This window comes from Danio aesculapii, chromosome 25 (assembly GCF_903798145.1).
Source record: "Danio aesculapii chromosome 25, fDanAes4.1, whole genome shotgun sequence".
Classification (NCBI taxonomy): domain Eukaryota; kingdom Metazoa; phylum Chordata; class Actinopteri; order Cypriniformes; family Danionidae; genus Danio; species Danio aesculapii.
Genome location: NC_079459.1, coordinates 33,330,288 through 33,346,887, shown reverse-complemented (window position 1 = coordinate 33,346,887; position 16,600 = coordinate 33,330,288). Strand labels below are relative to the sequence as shown.

General features: G+C 34.9%; 1 protein-coding gene across 2 annotated transcripts in view; it reads right to left on the bottom strand.

The window, feature by feature from the left end:
* The window catches only part of morc2 (MORC family CW-type zinc finger 2), a 37,761-nt gene that overhangs the window by 15,982 nt on the left and 5,179 nt on the right, over positions 1 to 16,600 (bottom strand). For both annotated transcript variants that reach the window (XM_056451588.1, XM_056451587.1), the window contains exons 5-16: positions 16,553 to 16,600; positions 16,370 to 16,460; positions 15,770 to 15,878; positions 14,938 to 15,097; positions 14,742 to 14,853; positions 11,878 to 12,003; positions 7,866 to 7,945; positions 7,223 to 7,305; positions 3,875 to 3,960; positions 3,309 to 3,449; positions 2,819 to 2,973; positions 2,580 to 2,708 (exon numbers count right to left, since the gene is read on the bottom strand). The exon at positions 16,553 to 16,600 is cut by the window's right edge and continues 21 nt beyond it. In XM_056451588.1, the coding sequence (XP_056307563.1) occupies positions 2,580 to 2,708; positions 2,819 to 2,973; positions 3,309 to 3,449; positions 3,875 to 3,960; positions 7,223 to 7,305; positions 7,866 to 7,945; positions 11,878 to 12,003; positions 14,742 to 14,853; positions 14,938 to 15,097; positions 15,770 to 15,878; positions 16,370 to 16,460; positions 16,553 to 16,600 (1,320 nt within the window). The remainder of the gene's footprint in view (positions 1 to 2,579; positions 2,709 to 2,818; positions 2,974 to 3,308; positions 3,450 to 3,874; positions 3,961 to 7,222; positions 7,306 to 7,865; positions 7,946 to 11,877; positions 12,004 to 14,741; positions 14,854 to 14,937; positions 15,098 to 15,769; positions 15,879 to 16,369; positions 16,461 to 16,552) is intronic.

Sequence of the window (16,600 nt, the reverse complement as noted above, 5' to 3'; positions counted from 1 at the left end):
TAAACAGGAGCTAAGATATAGTAGTTGTTGATAAGGTGTTAATTTGTTAAGAGTGTTGCTATTGTATTTTATTCTTAGGTTGCTAGGTTGTTTTAAAGGTGTTCTTGCGCCTTTTAGAGAGTTATATCGGTTTCTTTCTGTATCGTTATGTGGTTGCTGTGATATTTTAGTTGTTTCTTTGGGTGTTGCCATGTGGCTGCTTGCATGTTTTTTTTTTTTGGGACCCTATGTAGTTGCTATGATTTTCGGGTTTCTTATGGCATGGCTACGCAGTTCCTATGTTGTTAAAATTGTTTTATAACATGTTGTTATATGGTTGCTCCAGTGTTCTGATTGCTTCTAAAGCCACTATTATACAGCAGCTAAGATGTACTAGTTGTTGCTAAGGTGTTTGTTTGTTTATGTAGTGCGCTACTATGTGGTTGCTATTGTGTTCTTAGGTTGCTAGGTTGTTAGGTTGCTAGGGTGTTCTTATGCAATTTTAAGAAATTATTTCTGTTTTTAGAGTATTGTTATGTGGTTGATGTGATATTTTGGTGTTTTTGTGTTGTTGCTCGGATGTATTTTTTTATTGAACTCACGTAGTTGCTATGATTGTCCAGTTTCTGTGCAGTTGCTATGGGGATTTGATGTTTTTTAAGGTGTTGTTTTCAGTTTTAGGGTGTTTTTAATATTTATTAGAGCACTTATGCAGTCGCTACAATGTTTTGGTTATTTCTTAGGAGGTTTCTATGTAGTTGCTTGGCCTACATAGCCTTTTTTTATGGGTATTACAGAAATTCCTTAGGGAATTGCATACTGGTTGCTATGGTGTGTTGAGTTTTTGTTACAGTGTTGCTATGGTTTGTAAGGGTGTAATAGTTGCTTTTAGGAGAACTTCTTCGTGGCTGCTACAATGTTTTGGTGTATTTATAGGGCACTGTTAGGTGGAATTTGGTGTTTTTTAAGGTGTTTCTATGCATTTTTCATGTGTTATAGTCTATTTCTATTAAGGCTGGGTGATGTTGACCAATTCGGCATCGTACAATGAAAAATATCGCGATGGACGATGGCATCGTCGTCGTAGGCGGGGGGTGGTTGTTGTTAAATATCAATTAACTCATAACGAATTAATTAATTGTAGCCAACAGTTTTCACTACCTGACCCACATGGTCTTTGCTTTACCCATAACCAAACCATAAATAAATAAAGCTACCCACAAATTACCACCTGTCAATCACTTTTTTCCGTGGGACGCTGGCATGAATAAGCAGAGTGATCTGTGTCGTTATAATGGCTTTTTCTCACAGCTGGTGGAGGAGATGAGAGTTCGTTTGGAGTTCACTGTAATTTGTATTGTGATTGACGATAACTTCCTTATTTTATTATTATTATGAGGAAATATTAAGTAAAGATGGTAGCACTCGACCATTTTGGTCGCATATGCACCCGAAATTTTATCTATGCGACCTAAAAATAATATATTTATTATTATTATGAATATGCGAGTGCATAAATTGTTGCCGTGTGACCTGTTGCGCATGTACAGACTTAGGAGACATTTATACAGAATGCATCTTTGCACCTAAAAACGCCTAACGCAGCGCTCAGGAACAGATTAAAACAGTTGTTATGTGAAATTGCTGAAGTTAAAACAGCCTGCAATGCTTGCCCTGCTTTTGTGCTCTTCTTATTGTCCCACTGCTCTAGAACTGAACGCGAATGGATTGGTTAATATCAGCTGTCAATCACTCAGTCAATGCCTCCTGCCTTCAGATGACAGGAGCTACAACCGCTAAAATGTGAAGCGCTGAAGATGAGAATGAAAATAAAACTGACAGATTTTGTTTTAGAAACCACCTAAAGTTACTAATAATGGCACATCTTATCAGTAAACATGTGATGGATGTTAATCCACCATTTACACTTTTCCAAGAGTGGAAAAAGGACTTCCAGTGGCTTCAAGAGCGCTATGAAAATAACTAAAGCCATTCACTGTAAAGTCTGTGGGACGGGGTTTGCAGGTAACAGCGTTTGCCACTGAATTTTAAGCGCGAGAGGTACTGCATAATCCTTCATTTAATCCTCACAATGCTGTCAGCCATGCAAGCGGCAGCTATATGTAAAATTTAACACCTCATGAAAAGACCGTTATTGCTATTAAGATGACATGCAAATAATAAGTTACATATCAAAATAAATGTGGGGCGGGGCGATGGATCGTGATGCTGGCTTAGCATCGTGAAGTTTATCGGCCATCAGCGATGGCATCGTCTATCGGCCCAACCCTAATTTCTATTTCTCTAATGTATTGGTATGCAGTTGCTACAATGTTATTGGTTGTTTCTAAGGTTGTTCAATTGTTAGTCACCTGGATTTTGTTTGTTTTTTTAGGTATTCTGGAAATTCTGGCTGCTGAGGGTGTTTTTTTTTGTTGCAGTACAGTGAGTAAAGTTTCCTTTTTGGAAAGTGTCATAATTTCAAGCAACATTCAAGTCTAAATATGCTTAATCCAGTTGTTTAGGTGGCAGTATTTAATCAGCCAGAACAAAATATGCTTTCGGAAATTTGTGCAGTGACTATAAAGTTGTGTCCATACCACACTGTATGGTGACCGGTATCTCCATGGCTCTCCTTCGGCGAAACTGAATTTCATTTGACGGGTTGGAGTTCCAGTTGGCTGACAAATAACCAAACTCATCCCAGAATTTCACTATACCCTTCTGAGCTGTTGAGGGAAAGATAAAATCCATGTTACGTACATCATATTCATCAAACACTTTAACTATCTACTAAAAATATAACATTTATAACCAATACACACACATACAGACTGACCTATACCAATATCCTTCCAGTACTGGGCCAGATAATCTCCCATGGCTCTCAGTAAATGTCTGTACTCTTTAGCATCTGCAAAGTCCTGCTTATTGTGCGTTGGCTCGAGCACTAGATAGGGAACATCCACCACTCCTACAACACCCCCACAGGCCCTGATACAAGCACACACACATATATAGTGGTTATTTGTACTGATAAAGGGATAGTTCACACAAAAATAAAAATAGGCTTACATTTACTCATCCTCACATGATTTTAAACATTTTAATATGTGTCTTTCATCTGTTGAACACAATCGAAGATATTCTGAAGAATGCTGGTTCCCATTGACTATAGTAGGACAAAAATCACTATCAAAATCAAGTTAACGAGCATTTTTCTAAATATCTTCTTCCTTGAGTTAATAATGACACTTTTTATTTTTAGGTGAACTATCCCTTTAAATTTAATGTGACGTCAGCTGGCATAGAGTGTGTTTTCCGCTTACATTCCTCCCTCCAGCTGTGGTCCCGTCTTCTCATACATTTTAATGAGACGACTGCAATTATAGACAAACATCCCATCCTGGTCTCGTCTCTGGATGTTCACGCCGAAAATAAAGTTTAGTTCCTTGGGCTCTTTCAAAGCTCTGAAATAGGAACAACAGATGATAGTCATACTTGTGCACACGGTTTCAATCCCTAATATTCTTAAGACATTTCATTTTGCACTGCTGTTAATTAGATGATGGTTTCTGCATTACATTGAACTTTATAATCATTTATAATGTCTTAGAAACTATTATATAAAACTCTGTTATTTTAATCATTTCATTTGTCATGGAAAAGCAAGGGAGTTTCTTGAGAGCACATTAAAAGGTCACACATATTTAAAAACAAGGCAAAAAAAAGAATAAAACTGGATAAAAATCAATCCGCAGGCTTTTATAGACAACATAATACATCGTGAAAGGTCTTGTTCTTACATTTTGTTTCACGCTGATCACACATTTCTTACATATAGCAGATTAAACAGCAAATACTATATATTTATAAGTGGGTGAGCATCTATTACTTTTGTTTGGATGCATGGATGGCTTGTTTTCGAGTAGCTTCGGCTCGTAACGCAACAGACGAATCCTGTGCCTTTCTCAGCGCAGCCTGAAATCATAGAGCAGAAAATAAACGTTAACCCCCCCCAAAAAAAACACAATCATTTCCTCACACTCAAGTGCTTCTAAACCTTTTTTTTTACAAAAACAAAACCAGATATTCTGATAAATGTTGAACAAAACAGAAAACAACAACAGACATTCATAATGACAATGGAAGTCAATAGCATTCTTCAGTAGGCATGAGATGATAACCGTTATCAAGGTATACCGCGATTTGGAAAAGTCAAGGTTTTAAAACTGCCATCAATTTCTGCTATTCCATTCCTAAGGAAGTTTTATTTATGGTTTTTATTAGTTTTTTAGGACAACAGTATCTCCAGCAGATCATATTTGCAAAGATGCCATTTTAAATAGTAAAGAAATCAGTGTTTTTGAAACAAATGAAGACAGCAGAAGTCAATGATTCACTTTAATTATTCAGCCTGACATGTTTACTGCTCCAAAATAATTTAAATGTTTCTAAAAATTTAAATATATTGTGTTCAAAAGGGAAAATGGGGTCTTAAAAAGTCCTAAAATGCCTTAGATTTCAAAAACTAAATTTAAGTCCTTAAAAAGTATTAAACTCACTGAATTATGCTGTTGTGGGTCTTGAATACTTTTAAACAGGTCTCAACTTTTACTAATTGTCCCTGTAAAGCTATGGCCAACCAGTACAACCAACAAATCAATCTAAAAAAACTTTTAACAAAATTAACATTTGTTAACTATTTAGCAATATGGTTTATTTGTCTTCCTTACATCCTTACAATAAACTTTGTTTAAAAAAGTTCTCCATGTTTTTATGCATTAATTTATGTTGTGCATAAATTGTGTTTATTATAGCAATTAAAACTTGTCTTTAAAAAAAAGAAAGGTTATGCTAATAAAAATATATGTACAACTAGAGTTTGCTTGTTTTGACGCAATATTTAAATGATGTTGCTAAGAAATAACTGAATTTTAATTTTAACGGGGCAAGTAAAAAAAAACACTGGTTATTACAGAAAATTATTAGCGTTTTGCCGAATGTGTTGTCTGAAATTTGATTCATAATGATCTTAAAAGGGCTTAAAAAGTCCTAAATTTAGACGTGATGAAACCTGCAGAAACCCTGTTTTTACCCAGACATTTTAAAAGAATATATTTTACAGCAGTAATCACAATACCCTCATACCTTAAAACAGTGTTATTTTTATCCAAGGTTATCATACCATCAGAATCTTATACCGGCCCATGCCTGTTCTTCAGTATATCTTTCATTGTGTTTAACAGAGGAAAGAATCTCAAACAGGTTTAAAACAAGTGGAGGATGAGCAAACGATGACAGAATTTAGATTTTTGCGTGAGCTACCCCTTTAAATGTAAAACCTGCAGTTCCAACCAACTCAATAGCGCAATTTCTGTGCTTCTAAATTTAAAACAAGCTTAATGTGTATATAGTCAAGAGAAAACCTGAAGAGTTTTTCAAAATATGTCACTGTAGGATTTCTGAAGGAAGCTGATACAAAACATTTCCTCTGTAACTTTCGCTGTATAACCAATATCTCTGTATCTTGTATCACCTGCTATTGATATACCATTGTTATATGATGCATCTTTATATTCTATGTACATCCATTTATTTATCTATTTGTATTTTTATTATTCTTAATTTAAATTCTTTTTGTATTTTTGGTTTTAAATTTCTTAAATTTTTAAAAATAAAACAAGAAATAGTTTTCTATGTAAAACTCAACATAAAAATCCAAAGATGTTGTGTAAGTAGTTGCCAGGAGTACAGTTTTATTTAAAGCTTGTTGCTATGCAGATATTACAATGTTATTAGTGGTTGCTAGGCCAATTCACACAGTTGTTGCTAGATCAGATATGGTTGCGGCCGGAAGTTAACAAGAATTATTTATATTATTTATTAAATCTCCCATTAATTGTATTTTATTAACGTCTACCCTTACCACAACATTCACAATAATGTAAAAACAGTCATTATACTATAGAATTATTCATATTATTTATTAAATTACCCATTAATTGTATTTTATTAACGTCTACCCCAACCTCAACCCTCTGAGTATTGTAAAAACAGTCATTATACTATAGTATTATTCATATTATTGATTAAATTACCCATTAATTCAATTTTATTAAGGTCTACCCCTACCACAACAGTCACATTAAGGTAAAAACAGTCATTATACTATAGTATTACTCATATTATTGATTAAATTATCCATTAATTCAATTTTATTAAGGTATACCCCTACCACAACAGTCACATTAAGGTAAAAACAGTCATTATGCTATAGTACTACTCATATTATTTAATAAATTACCTATTAATTCTATTTTATTAACATCTACCCCTACCACAACCGTCACAGTAATATAAAAACAGTCATTATACTATAGTATTATTCATATTAAACAGTAGTTGTACCGAGTATTATCTATGTAATTTATTAAATTACCCAATGATTTGTATTTTTTAACGTCTACCCCTACCCTAACCCTAAACCCAACCATCACAGTACTGTAAAATATAAATTATTGTTATACAGTGTCACAAAAGTGATGCTATACTGATGTGCGTATCTGCAGTTGTATCCTATCTAGACTTCACTACTTCATTCCGCACTGACAAACACCAACAAAAAAAGCTAGCCGTTGTACTTGTAATGTTGCTGTTTGTTGGAAGATCATTTCACACTGATCAAACTTTCCACGATCCTTACAAATTAGCCTTAAAGGGGTCTTTTTATAACATGTAAAAGTCTCTGATGGGTGTGTGTGTGTGAGGTTTCAGCTCAAAATACCACAAATAATGTTTATATGTCTCTCAAACTGCCCCTTTTAGGCTTTAATCCTGATTGTGCCGTTTTGGTGACTGCCACTTTAAATGCAAATGAGATTGTGCTCTTTTCAAAAGAGGGCGGAGCTACAAATGCCAATGTGTCAGCATAGTGGCAGATTCAAAAACAAGACTAACTTCCTATGCTAATGAGGGAGAGAGACGGTCACTAGTGGGCGGGGCTTTCTCCCTCTGATGACACGTACAATGGGAAAATGTCAAACAAATTGTTTCTGCAGACTGTTTTTATCAAGTTTGACTATAAAAAAATACAATTAATACATGATTATCATTAGAATCTGGTTATATTCACAGACTACTGCCACAAAACTGTATTTAAACCCCTTATTAAAGACATTTTCGCATAATAGGTCCCCTTTAAACAAAATATCATTCAAGCAAAATGAGATCCTTGACTTACTCTGGCTTCTTTGGATAAATCATCACCAACTTTTATCTCCAGCGAGCGAGCTTTACTCTCCGCTTCTCGTGCTTTTTCCTCGGCTATAGAGAAATTCATACACACACACACACACAAGACAAGACAAAGAAAAAAAAAGCTAATTAATTCATTATAAAGCACAATTTCCATATTAAAAGCATTTACTGTCCTCCTGTTACAATCTTATATGGGTTAAGAACAAAAATATGCATTTATTAAAATAGTCGATGAATCATTAGTGTGGTGATAAAGTGAGAGTCTAGATCAGGGATGGGCAAACTCCATCCTGGAGGGCCGGTGTCCTGCATAGTTTTGCACCAACCCTAATCAAACACACCTGCTTGTAGCTTTCTAGTGATCTTGAAGACACTAATTAGGGTGTTCAGGTGTGTTTGATTAGTGTTGGAGCAAAACTCTGCAGGGACACCGGCCCTCGAGGATCGAGTTTGCCCATGCCTGGTCTAGATGCTCGGTCAAGTCTTGTGGTTCAGTATTTGTAGTGGCTAAAAACAGAAACAGTCAGATGGAGGAAGTGACATTAGGGGCCACACAGCCTGACGTCTGAAACTTCCCTTCTGCCATTCTCATCCACTTGAAGCAGTTTGTGTGGTCTTGAACTCACCGAGTTTCGCAAGATGATCCGCCTTTTTGACCTCTTGCTCTGCTCTGGTTTTAAAGCGTGTTGATGTGTATTTGTACATCCTAGAGAGAGAAGAGAGTGTTTTAAATGTGTTGCCGTATCAGTTTCTCTGGCTTTTTAATGGCAAAACCAGATCAAATTTACAACATTCAATGGTAACACTTTACAATACGGTTGTATTAGTTCATGCATTTACCAACATGAGCAAACAATGAATAAATAATACTTTTGTTACAGTATTTGTTCATGTTAGTTAACATTAATGAAAATAAAGCTGTTTATTGTTAGTTCATGTTCACTAATCTACTGTTAACAAGCATGAATCTGGATGTACTATAATAAAGCACTATTGTATTCTATTGATTTCATTCTTGATACTGTACTTCTATCAATTGGATACCCCAGTTTGAAGAGACCACAGGGGAGGGGGCCATTGAATTCCCATACATAGACTTTACTTTAGTATATTTGGCAACACTTTTTTTTTTTTTTACTGTTATTATCATCCTTTTCAACTTTTTTATATCCCCTAAGACAGGGGTGTCCAAACTCGGTCCTGGAGGGCCGGTGTCCTGCAGATTTTAGCTCCAACTTGCCTCAACACACCTGCACGGATGTTTCTAGAAAGCCTAGTAAGTGCTTGATTAGCTAGCCCAGGTGTGTCTCATTGGGGTTGGAACTAAACTTTGCAAGACAACGGCCCTCCAGGACCGAGCTTGGACATGCCTGCCCTAGGATAACTAAATATCTGCGATTGATTAACCAGTGGAAAATTGTCCTTCGTTTACACGTTTCATAGGCTACTGCTCGCTCAGTGTGCGCGAGAACTGTCAACACTCCCACAGACGGTCACATGCTCTGCAGACCCACAGAGACGCACCTTTTTGGCACTTAAAAAATTAATCCGGCCGGGGTTTCTAAATTTCCTAATGTCCGGTATTTGGCTTCTGCTTTCGAAAGTTGTTGTTAATTGTATGCGTTTCTACATTACCTTTTTATTTAAACCTACTTTCGCTTGGCTTTGCAACTGACTGCGCACACACAGCCGTAAGAGCAAGAGAAACATTGAATAATTAATTCGCTAATAAATGCCTCAGAAAAACATTACTTTAAACTCGGAGGAGATGAAATGACATCTAAACTGGCTGCAAAATATTTGTTCACCAATAGAAATGGTTGATCAACTACTGATTAACAATTTTTTGAGAGATATTGTCCGTTTCATTTGCTGTATACTTTATTAATTTGATGATGTTAATATATAACATAGGCCATTTTATACATATCTAGAAGGCTTTGGCAATACTGTACAAAATGTCATGCCAATAAAGCAACCTGAACTTGAGAGAGAAAACAATTACAAGAAATCATTTGTTCACCCCCTCTACTATGGACAAACCTTTTGATATCAGGTCTATGAAAGGTCTTAAGACATTGTCTGGACAATTTGCTTCATTCCAAGAAGTAAAAGTTAAGTTTTAAATTCTCACTTCTTTAGTTACGTCCAGCTGCGAAGCTTTGTGTCCTCCTCAATGAGTCACTATCCATCACTGCCTCCCTTCTCGACTCTATCATGGAGCTTAACCCATACTCAAAGTGACTTATTGGCAAAATATATTCTATAATTAATTCCTACAATCGGGAACCCCTAGTACAATAAAAAGAAAATGGGAGGTGGAGCTAGAGACAGAACTATCAGAAAACATGTGGCAATCCGTTTTAGACAATATCCACTCATTTTCATATTGTTTAAAACATAGAGTTATACAATTTAAAGTAGTACATGGATTACATTGGTCCAAAGTGAAACTAGCCAAATGTAAACTGAATATAGAGCCTAATTGTGACCGATGTAACATTGAGTAAGCTACTCTATCTCATTTGTTTTGGCTCGTTCAGAATTAAAGGATTTCTGGCAGCTAATATTTAAATTCCTCTCGGAGGCATTAAATACCTATATAGAACCTGAGGCCATAATTAAAATTTTTGGGATCACGCCACAGTCCTTAAGTTTTAACAAAAGCAAGATAAATGTGATTGCCTTTGCTACGCTTTTAGCTGGAAGATTAATATTGCTGAAATGGAAGGAAAAACTTCCTCCAACCTTTAAGCAATGGCTTATAAAACTCCTACACCACCTGACCTTAGAAAAAACACGATACACTGTAGGAGGCCGTACTGATATGTTTTTTCTCATCTGGCAACCTGTTTTAGATCACATAAAGAAGATGGACCCCTCAGTCATTTTAGAAGAGTACAATTCAATTTCCTTGATATTTTATTAAATTTTATTTCCTTTTTCTTTTATTCCCTTATATATGAGTGTAAAATATGTTTTACTTAATATTATTATTTATTTGTATTTCATCTTAATATTATTTATATATTTTTATAGAACCTTAAAGTATATGTGTGCGACAGGTTTTGTTTGTTTGTTGTGTGAAAAGTGACATTTTTTGCACTGTATGTTTATGTCTAATATGTTCAATAAAAATACTTTTGAACAAAAATAAAACAATTAAACAGTTAAAAATCACATTATTTTTTGTTTGTTGCATGTAGTTTATCATTTATGTGCTGTGGGTAAACTGTGTCTTTCAATTTGACTACCACTACAAGTATACTTCAAACCTGTGGGAAGCACTGCTCATTATATTATTCAAGCCTGTAAACTTTGTTAATAATAATAATAATAATAATAAAAATAATAATAATAAATAAATAAATAAAAGAGAGAGAGAAAAAATAACAATGCATTAATAACTGCAGAACTATGATTAAGTTAATAAATTATAATTGTTCATTAGTAGTTCATGTTAGAAAATACATTAACTAATGAACCCTTATTGTAAAGTGTGAGCCATTTTATAAATACCACTTGTCTATAATAATAAAACGTATATATAGTTGAAGTCAGAATTATTAGCCCACCTTTTAATTCTTTTCTTTTTTAAATATTTCCCAAATTATGTTTAACAGAGCAAGGAAATTTTCACAGTATGTCTGATAATATTTTTTCTTCTGGAGAAAGTCTTATTTGTTTTATTTCGGCTAGAATAAAAGCAGTTTTTAATTTTTTATAAATCATTTTAAGGTCAAAATTATTAGCCCCTTTAAGCTATATATATTTTTTGATATTGTATAATGATGGTTTGTTCTGTAGACTAACTTGTCTAATTACCCTAACCTGCCTAGTTAACCTAATTAACCTAGTTAAGCCTTTAAACGTCACTTTAAGCTGTATAGATAAAAACATCTAGTCAAATATTATTTACTGTCATCATGACAAAGATAAAATAAATCAGTTATTAGAAATGAGTTATTAAAACTATTATGATTAGAAATGTGTTGTAAAAATCTTCTCTCCGTTAACAGAAATAATAAGAAAAATAAACAGAGGGGTAATAATTCAACTGTATATATAACAATAAAAAGACATTAACAGCAATAAATAATAAATGTACCTGTAAATTTACATTTTAAAATATTCCAGATAAAAAAAATAAATCGTTGTCTGATAACATTAAAAATAGGGCATTGCAAAAGCATACGTTTAACACTTTGGTTACGATTTCAATTGTGACAGTACACCCTAGAAGTCAAGTAACAACACAAAACACAATGCACATTTTTAAGCATGTAATAAACACATTTTGTTTAGCTTACAAACAAGCTACACCATTAAAGGGACAGTTTGCACAAAAATGAATATTTACAGGCTACTTACTCACCCTCAAGTGGTTATATAGACCTTTACAAGTCTCTTTCTTCTGTTAAACACAAATGAAAATATTCTGAAGAATGCTGAAAACCGGTAACCATTGACTTCCATAGTAGAAAAAACAAATACTATGGAAATCAATGGTTACAGGTTTCTAACATGTTTCAAAATAACTTCTTTTGTGCTCAACAGAAAAATAGTGACAAAATTTTTATTTTTTGGTGAACTATCCCTTTCCACACTGAAAAATAAAGAGATATTTTTCATGTTTACCTAGGGTTATACAGGCAACAGGACAGTCGCTTGGTTCTGACTTTGTGCCCTTGAATGAAGATCCTCATTCTGGGGTCGATGTAAAGGACGGCTGCATACGCACGGAAAGACCTTCTCTCTGGCTTCCTGTTAATAACACAAACGTATGTGCCAAAATGATGCAAGAAAAAAAAAATCCCAATGCTAAATTAGCTCGGTAAAAACCCACTGTATGCCAAATCAAGAGTAACAATGCAGTCAATTAGAGTAAACTACCAGCTTTCTCCACCACAACAGTCTGGAAGGTCAAAGCAATCCTGAAGATTTTGCCTAGCTGGACTAATTGTGGACTCTTAGAGTGTTATTTATGAGCAATTCCATGCAGATGTCAACTTTGCCATGAAAAAAAATTAAGCTTTCACCAAAATACGAAAACCATTTCTACATTTTTTATTTAAGCAAGTATTTTACAGCACTTTAGAAATACTCAAAAATGTCTCCGTCAGTGTTTTCAAACTATTATATTTGATTTACCAACATCACACAAGTGGCATTTTCACATCAGTCACATCCATAACGGAGAGATGTCATGTCCATAACGACACTTTTTCCTTATAAATGCAAAAATCTGAAATAAAATAAAATCAATTGTTTTTGTTCTATAGAGAGCAACTCTTATCCATTTGATTAGCATGGTTTGTTTTGGGTTTTGCAGTTTAATTCTGGGAGAAGTCTGTTGTATACTGTAAACTCGCATACTTTTTTTGGTCACATCCATAACGCAGGTTTAATTTCCTCATTTAAAGAATAAAAATGATTACAGATTGCTATTTTTCTGGTCCCTTAACTCTGTAATCAGTAGTTCTGTAAAATATAAACAGATGCTTCAATATAATGGTAAGGTTTACTTTCTATGTGAATTAATGTTTTAAGTTTTTACAGCAAAAGTCGCATCCATAATGCTGGAATTGCTCTAATATGTTTCTACTCTGATCTCTGAAGTCGATTGGGTCTAAAAATATTTCGAGTGTTTCCACTTTCTAGCACTTCCTGAAAGGGTCCAGTGGTAAGGCAAAAAAGAAAATATAAACACAAGATATCTCGGTATCTTTTAGCGAATTGCCATACATATGGTGTATATAGTGTTTTTTCCGTTTTTTTTTAATTGGGATTTTATTATATGTTTATATTAAAGGCTACAAAAACAAATATAGTCAATGTAACCCTATAGGTTACGCTACACATTAAAAAAAATTGTTATATATATATTTTTTAATTACAGTACGATCAAACATTAATATCCAAAAACAAAGCAAGTAAATAAAAAAAGCAGAAAGTAAATGTCTATTTTGATTTCCCGATTACCAGTGTTGGTAACCAGTTAATGTAATCAGATTACTTTTTTGCTTGAAAAAGTAAAGGATCATTTTTATTTTTACTTGCTCATTCAATGGTATTCGTCCATTACACTGATGTCGAGATTAATGAAATAGGTTCTCAATTAAATCCCAAAACATTTAGTTACAACAGATGCATGTTAATTAGTGAGGGGCGATATGTGATGTAATGTGTATTTATATAGTGCATTTATGGCCATACACCCGAAGTACTTCATAATCATGAGAGGGGGAGGGGTTTCTCCACACCACCTCCAGTGTGCAGCATCCACTTGGATGATGTGATGGCAGCCACAGGACAACGGCGCAGTCCGCTCACCACACACCAGCTATAGGTGGAGTGGAGAGACAGTGATAGAGCCGATTTGGTGGATGGGGATGACTGAGAGGCCATGATGGGTAAGGGCCGATGGAGGGAATTTGGTCAGGACACCAGGGTTACACCCCTACTCTTTACGAGAAGTGCCATAGGATTTTTATTAACCACAGAGAGTCAGGACCTAGGTTTAACGTCTCATCCAAAAGACGGCGCTCACTATTAGTATTGTGTTCCCTTCACTGTACACTGGGGCATTAGGCCTCAGACCGCAAGTTCAGCGCCCCCTGCTGGCCTCACTAACACCACTTCCAACAGCAACCTAGTTTTCCCATGCAGTCTCCCATCCTGGTACTTAGGCTCAGCCTTGCTTAGTTTCAGTGAGTAAGCGGTCTTGGGCTGCAGGGTGATATGACTGTGGCCCTAAATGATATCTTATATGGACATTAAATGATATCACAATACTTTTTGGTATTTATTGCGATCATATTATTGATGATAATACATCAGTATTCACTGAGAGTCAAAAAAAGTGCTATATAGATAGAGAAAAGCATTCATTTTTAGATTTTACAAAAAAAAAAAAAGTCTTCAACCCTGCTCCTGGATGTCTACTATGCAATACATTATTATAACCAATATTACTATTTCCACTACCATCATCATCATCATTATTACTACAATTACTACTACTAGCCTTTATCATGTGAATGTACAGTATGGAATACTCTAAAATAGCATAATTTATCCTTCATTCTGTGATATTAATCCATGTCTGGTCACAAAAATAAGTCATTTCAAACACTCGACTGATGTTACGAAGTGAATAAGCATGTCAGTAAATCTCTTTATGTAAACAACTCAAACACTAAAAATGATTTCACTCTGAAATAACCAATTATAGGTTTTATAAACGATAATATATTGCCCATCTCTAATGTTAATACCAGGTGAAAACAGTAATGCATCTTGACTGAGCTGTCGTCTTTCTGGATAAATGACTGTACAACTTTTTAATCTGGCAAAGAACCATCTATGGTTAGATTATGTTTATCAAGTCATAAGTTAAGTCATAAAAGTCTTGTAAAATCCCCCAATAACAAGACCTCATAGTTGGTGGTAGAATCTTCAAAAAGCTCCAGTTTTGGAAAAACTAAAGCGAAAAAACTCACACTCCTTCTACAGGCGTCCCGGCCATCATAATATCCTGGTGGTCTGTCTCGATATCCAACTCCGGCTCTCGGTTATCCATCAACTTCAAGTTATAAACTACAACCAAAGTACCTACAAGCACACAAAGCTCAGGTTGAACAAACTCATCGATCACAATTCAAGTAGTTGTTATAATGTCCAAAAAGTTCCACCAACCGCTGGGTCCTTCGATCTTATTGAACTGGCGGAAAAGCTGCTCTTCGTTCTTGAAAGGTGAATATTTAAAGATGAGTTCTGTCTCAGTAGCGTACTTCTCTGTGTCTTGAGTCAGAGGCTGCTGGGTTTTTGCATCCCAGCTTGGTAATGGGACAATAACCTGCAAGAGGCGGCCAATAACACTCAAAGTCCTGGTCTTTGCTTAAGAAAACACCCCTTTTTTTAGGAAATAGGCTCATTTACATCTCCTCTAGAAGTAAACAGTTGAGTTTGACTATTTTTGAATCTATTCAGGTCTGGCGGGAGCACTTTTAGCTTAGCTTAGCATAGATCATTGAATCAGATTAAACCATTAGCGCCTCACTCAGAAAATGAATTTTGATCATTTTCCTATTTAAAGGTTGACTCTTACTAGTTTTATTGTGTACTAAGACCGACAGAAATTTAAAAGTTAGCCATATTAGCCTAGAAAATAGCAACAACTATTTTATTCCTATATTATTTCTATTCCAGCATAATAATCAAGGGACTTTGCTGCCGTACCATGGCTGCAGCAGGCACAATGATGTTACGCAGCACCAGAAAATAGTCCACAGCTAGCTAACAGTGCTGCAAAATATCATTGCGCATCTCTTTTTCTAATTTGTTTGAGCGAGATGCTAATGGTCTAATCTGATTCAATGATTTATGCTAAGCTAAGCTAAAATTGCTCCGCCCAACACGGAAATCGGCTGAATAGATTCAAAAATTGCTGTAAGACAGGCTAAAATTTCCAAAAATGTGCAGTGTTCCTTTAAGATTTGTGTTTTTTTTGCAGAAATCAATGCCTTACCTCATCCAGACCCTCTTCTTCGTGAAATGTTCGCGACAGAAACAAGCAGGTTAATTTGTCGTCTTTTTTTGTGAAAAGAATGAAGTCCTTTCCAATACGCATGGAACCCCTAAAAGAGAGGATGTTTATGTATGAAATCTAAATCACGAGATACAAGAGCTGCATCTAAAAACACATGCTCTCGAGTAAGTAATTGTTCTGAATAAATAAATAAATAAATACATACTTTTTAACACTTAAAACGTACAATCGATATAGCAATGATGTATGTTTTGATCTTTAAATGTATTTAATGTAAATGTAATCTGTATGTAATCTGTATGTACTACATTTAAAGTATTGTATCAAAGTAATCAAAGTATTGCCACAGATTTTAAACAAACGTGAGCATTTTTAGTAGAATTTTGAGGAAAATAATCAATTCAATCCAATTTAATGCAATAAGGCTGTACGATATGGAAACTACGAAATGCTACAAATAATTTCCATTTGCACTGTACTTTAATTCAGACAATCATTTTGTCATACTCCGTTTTTCCCCTATAAGTTATTTCAGACGCAACCATATTTACAGTGAGAACTGTAAAGAAGGATACTTACGACTTTAATCCATTACCGTACTGACCAATGTGAGTGGACTCTGGGAATCGTTTGCTAGATTTTCCAAACTGTATGACGTGTGTGGCTTCACCTGTTCAAACAGATCCACTGTCATCACTTGGAAAAAGACGGAGTGGAAAAAACACCATTTTTGAGGCTTGAGGATGCGTTTGCTTTACTCACTGGGCTCCATTCCAGTGCCATCGTCAAGGAAACAAAGCATAAACCCGC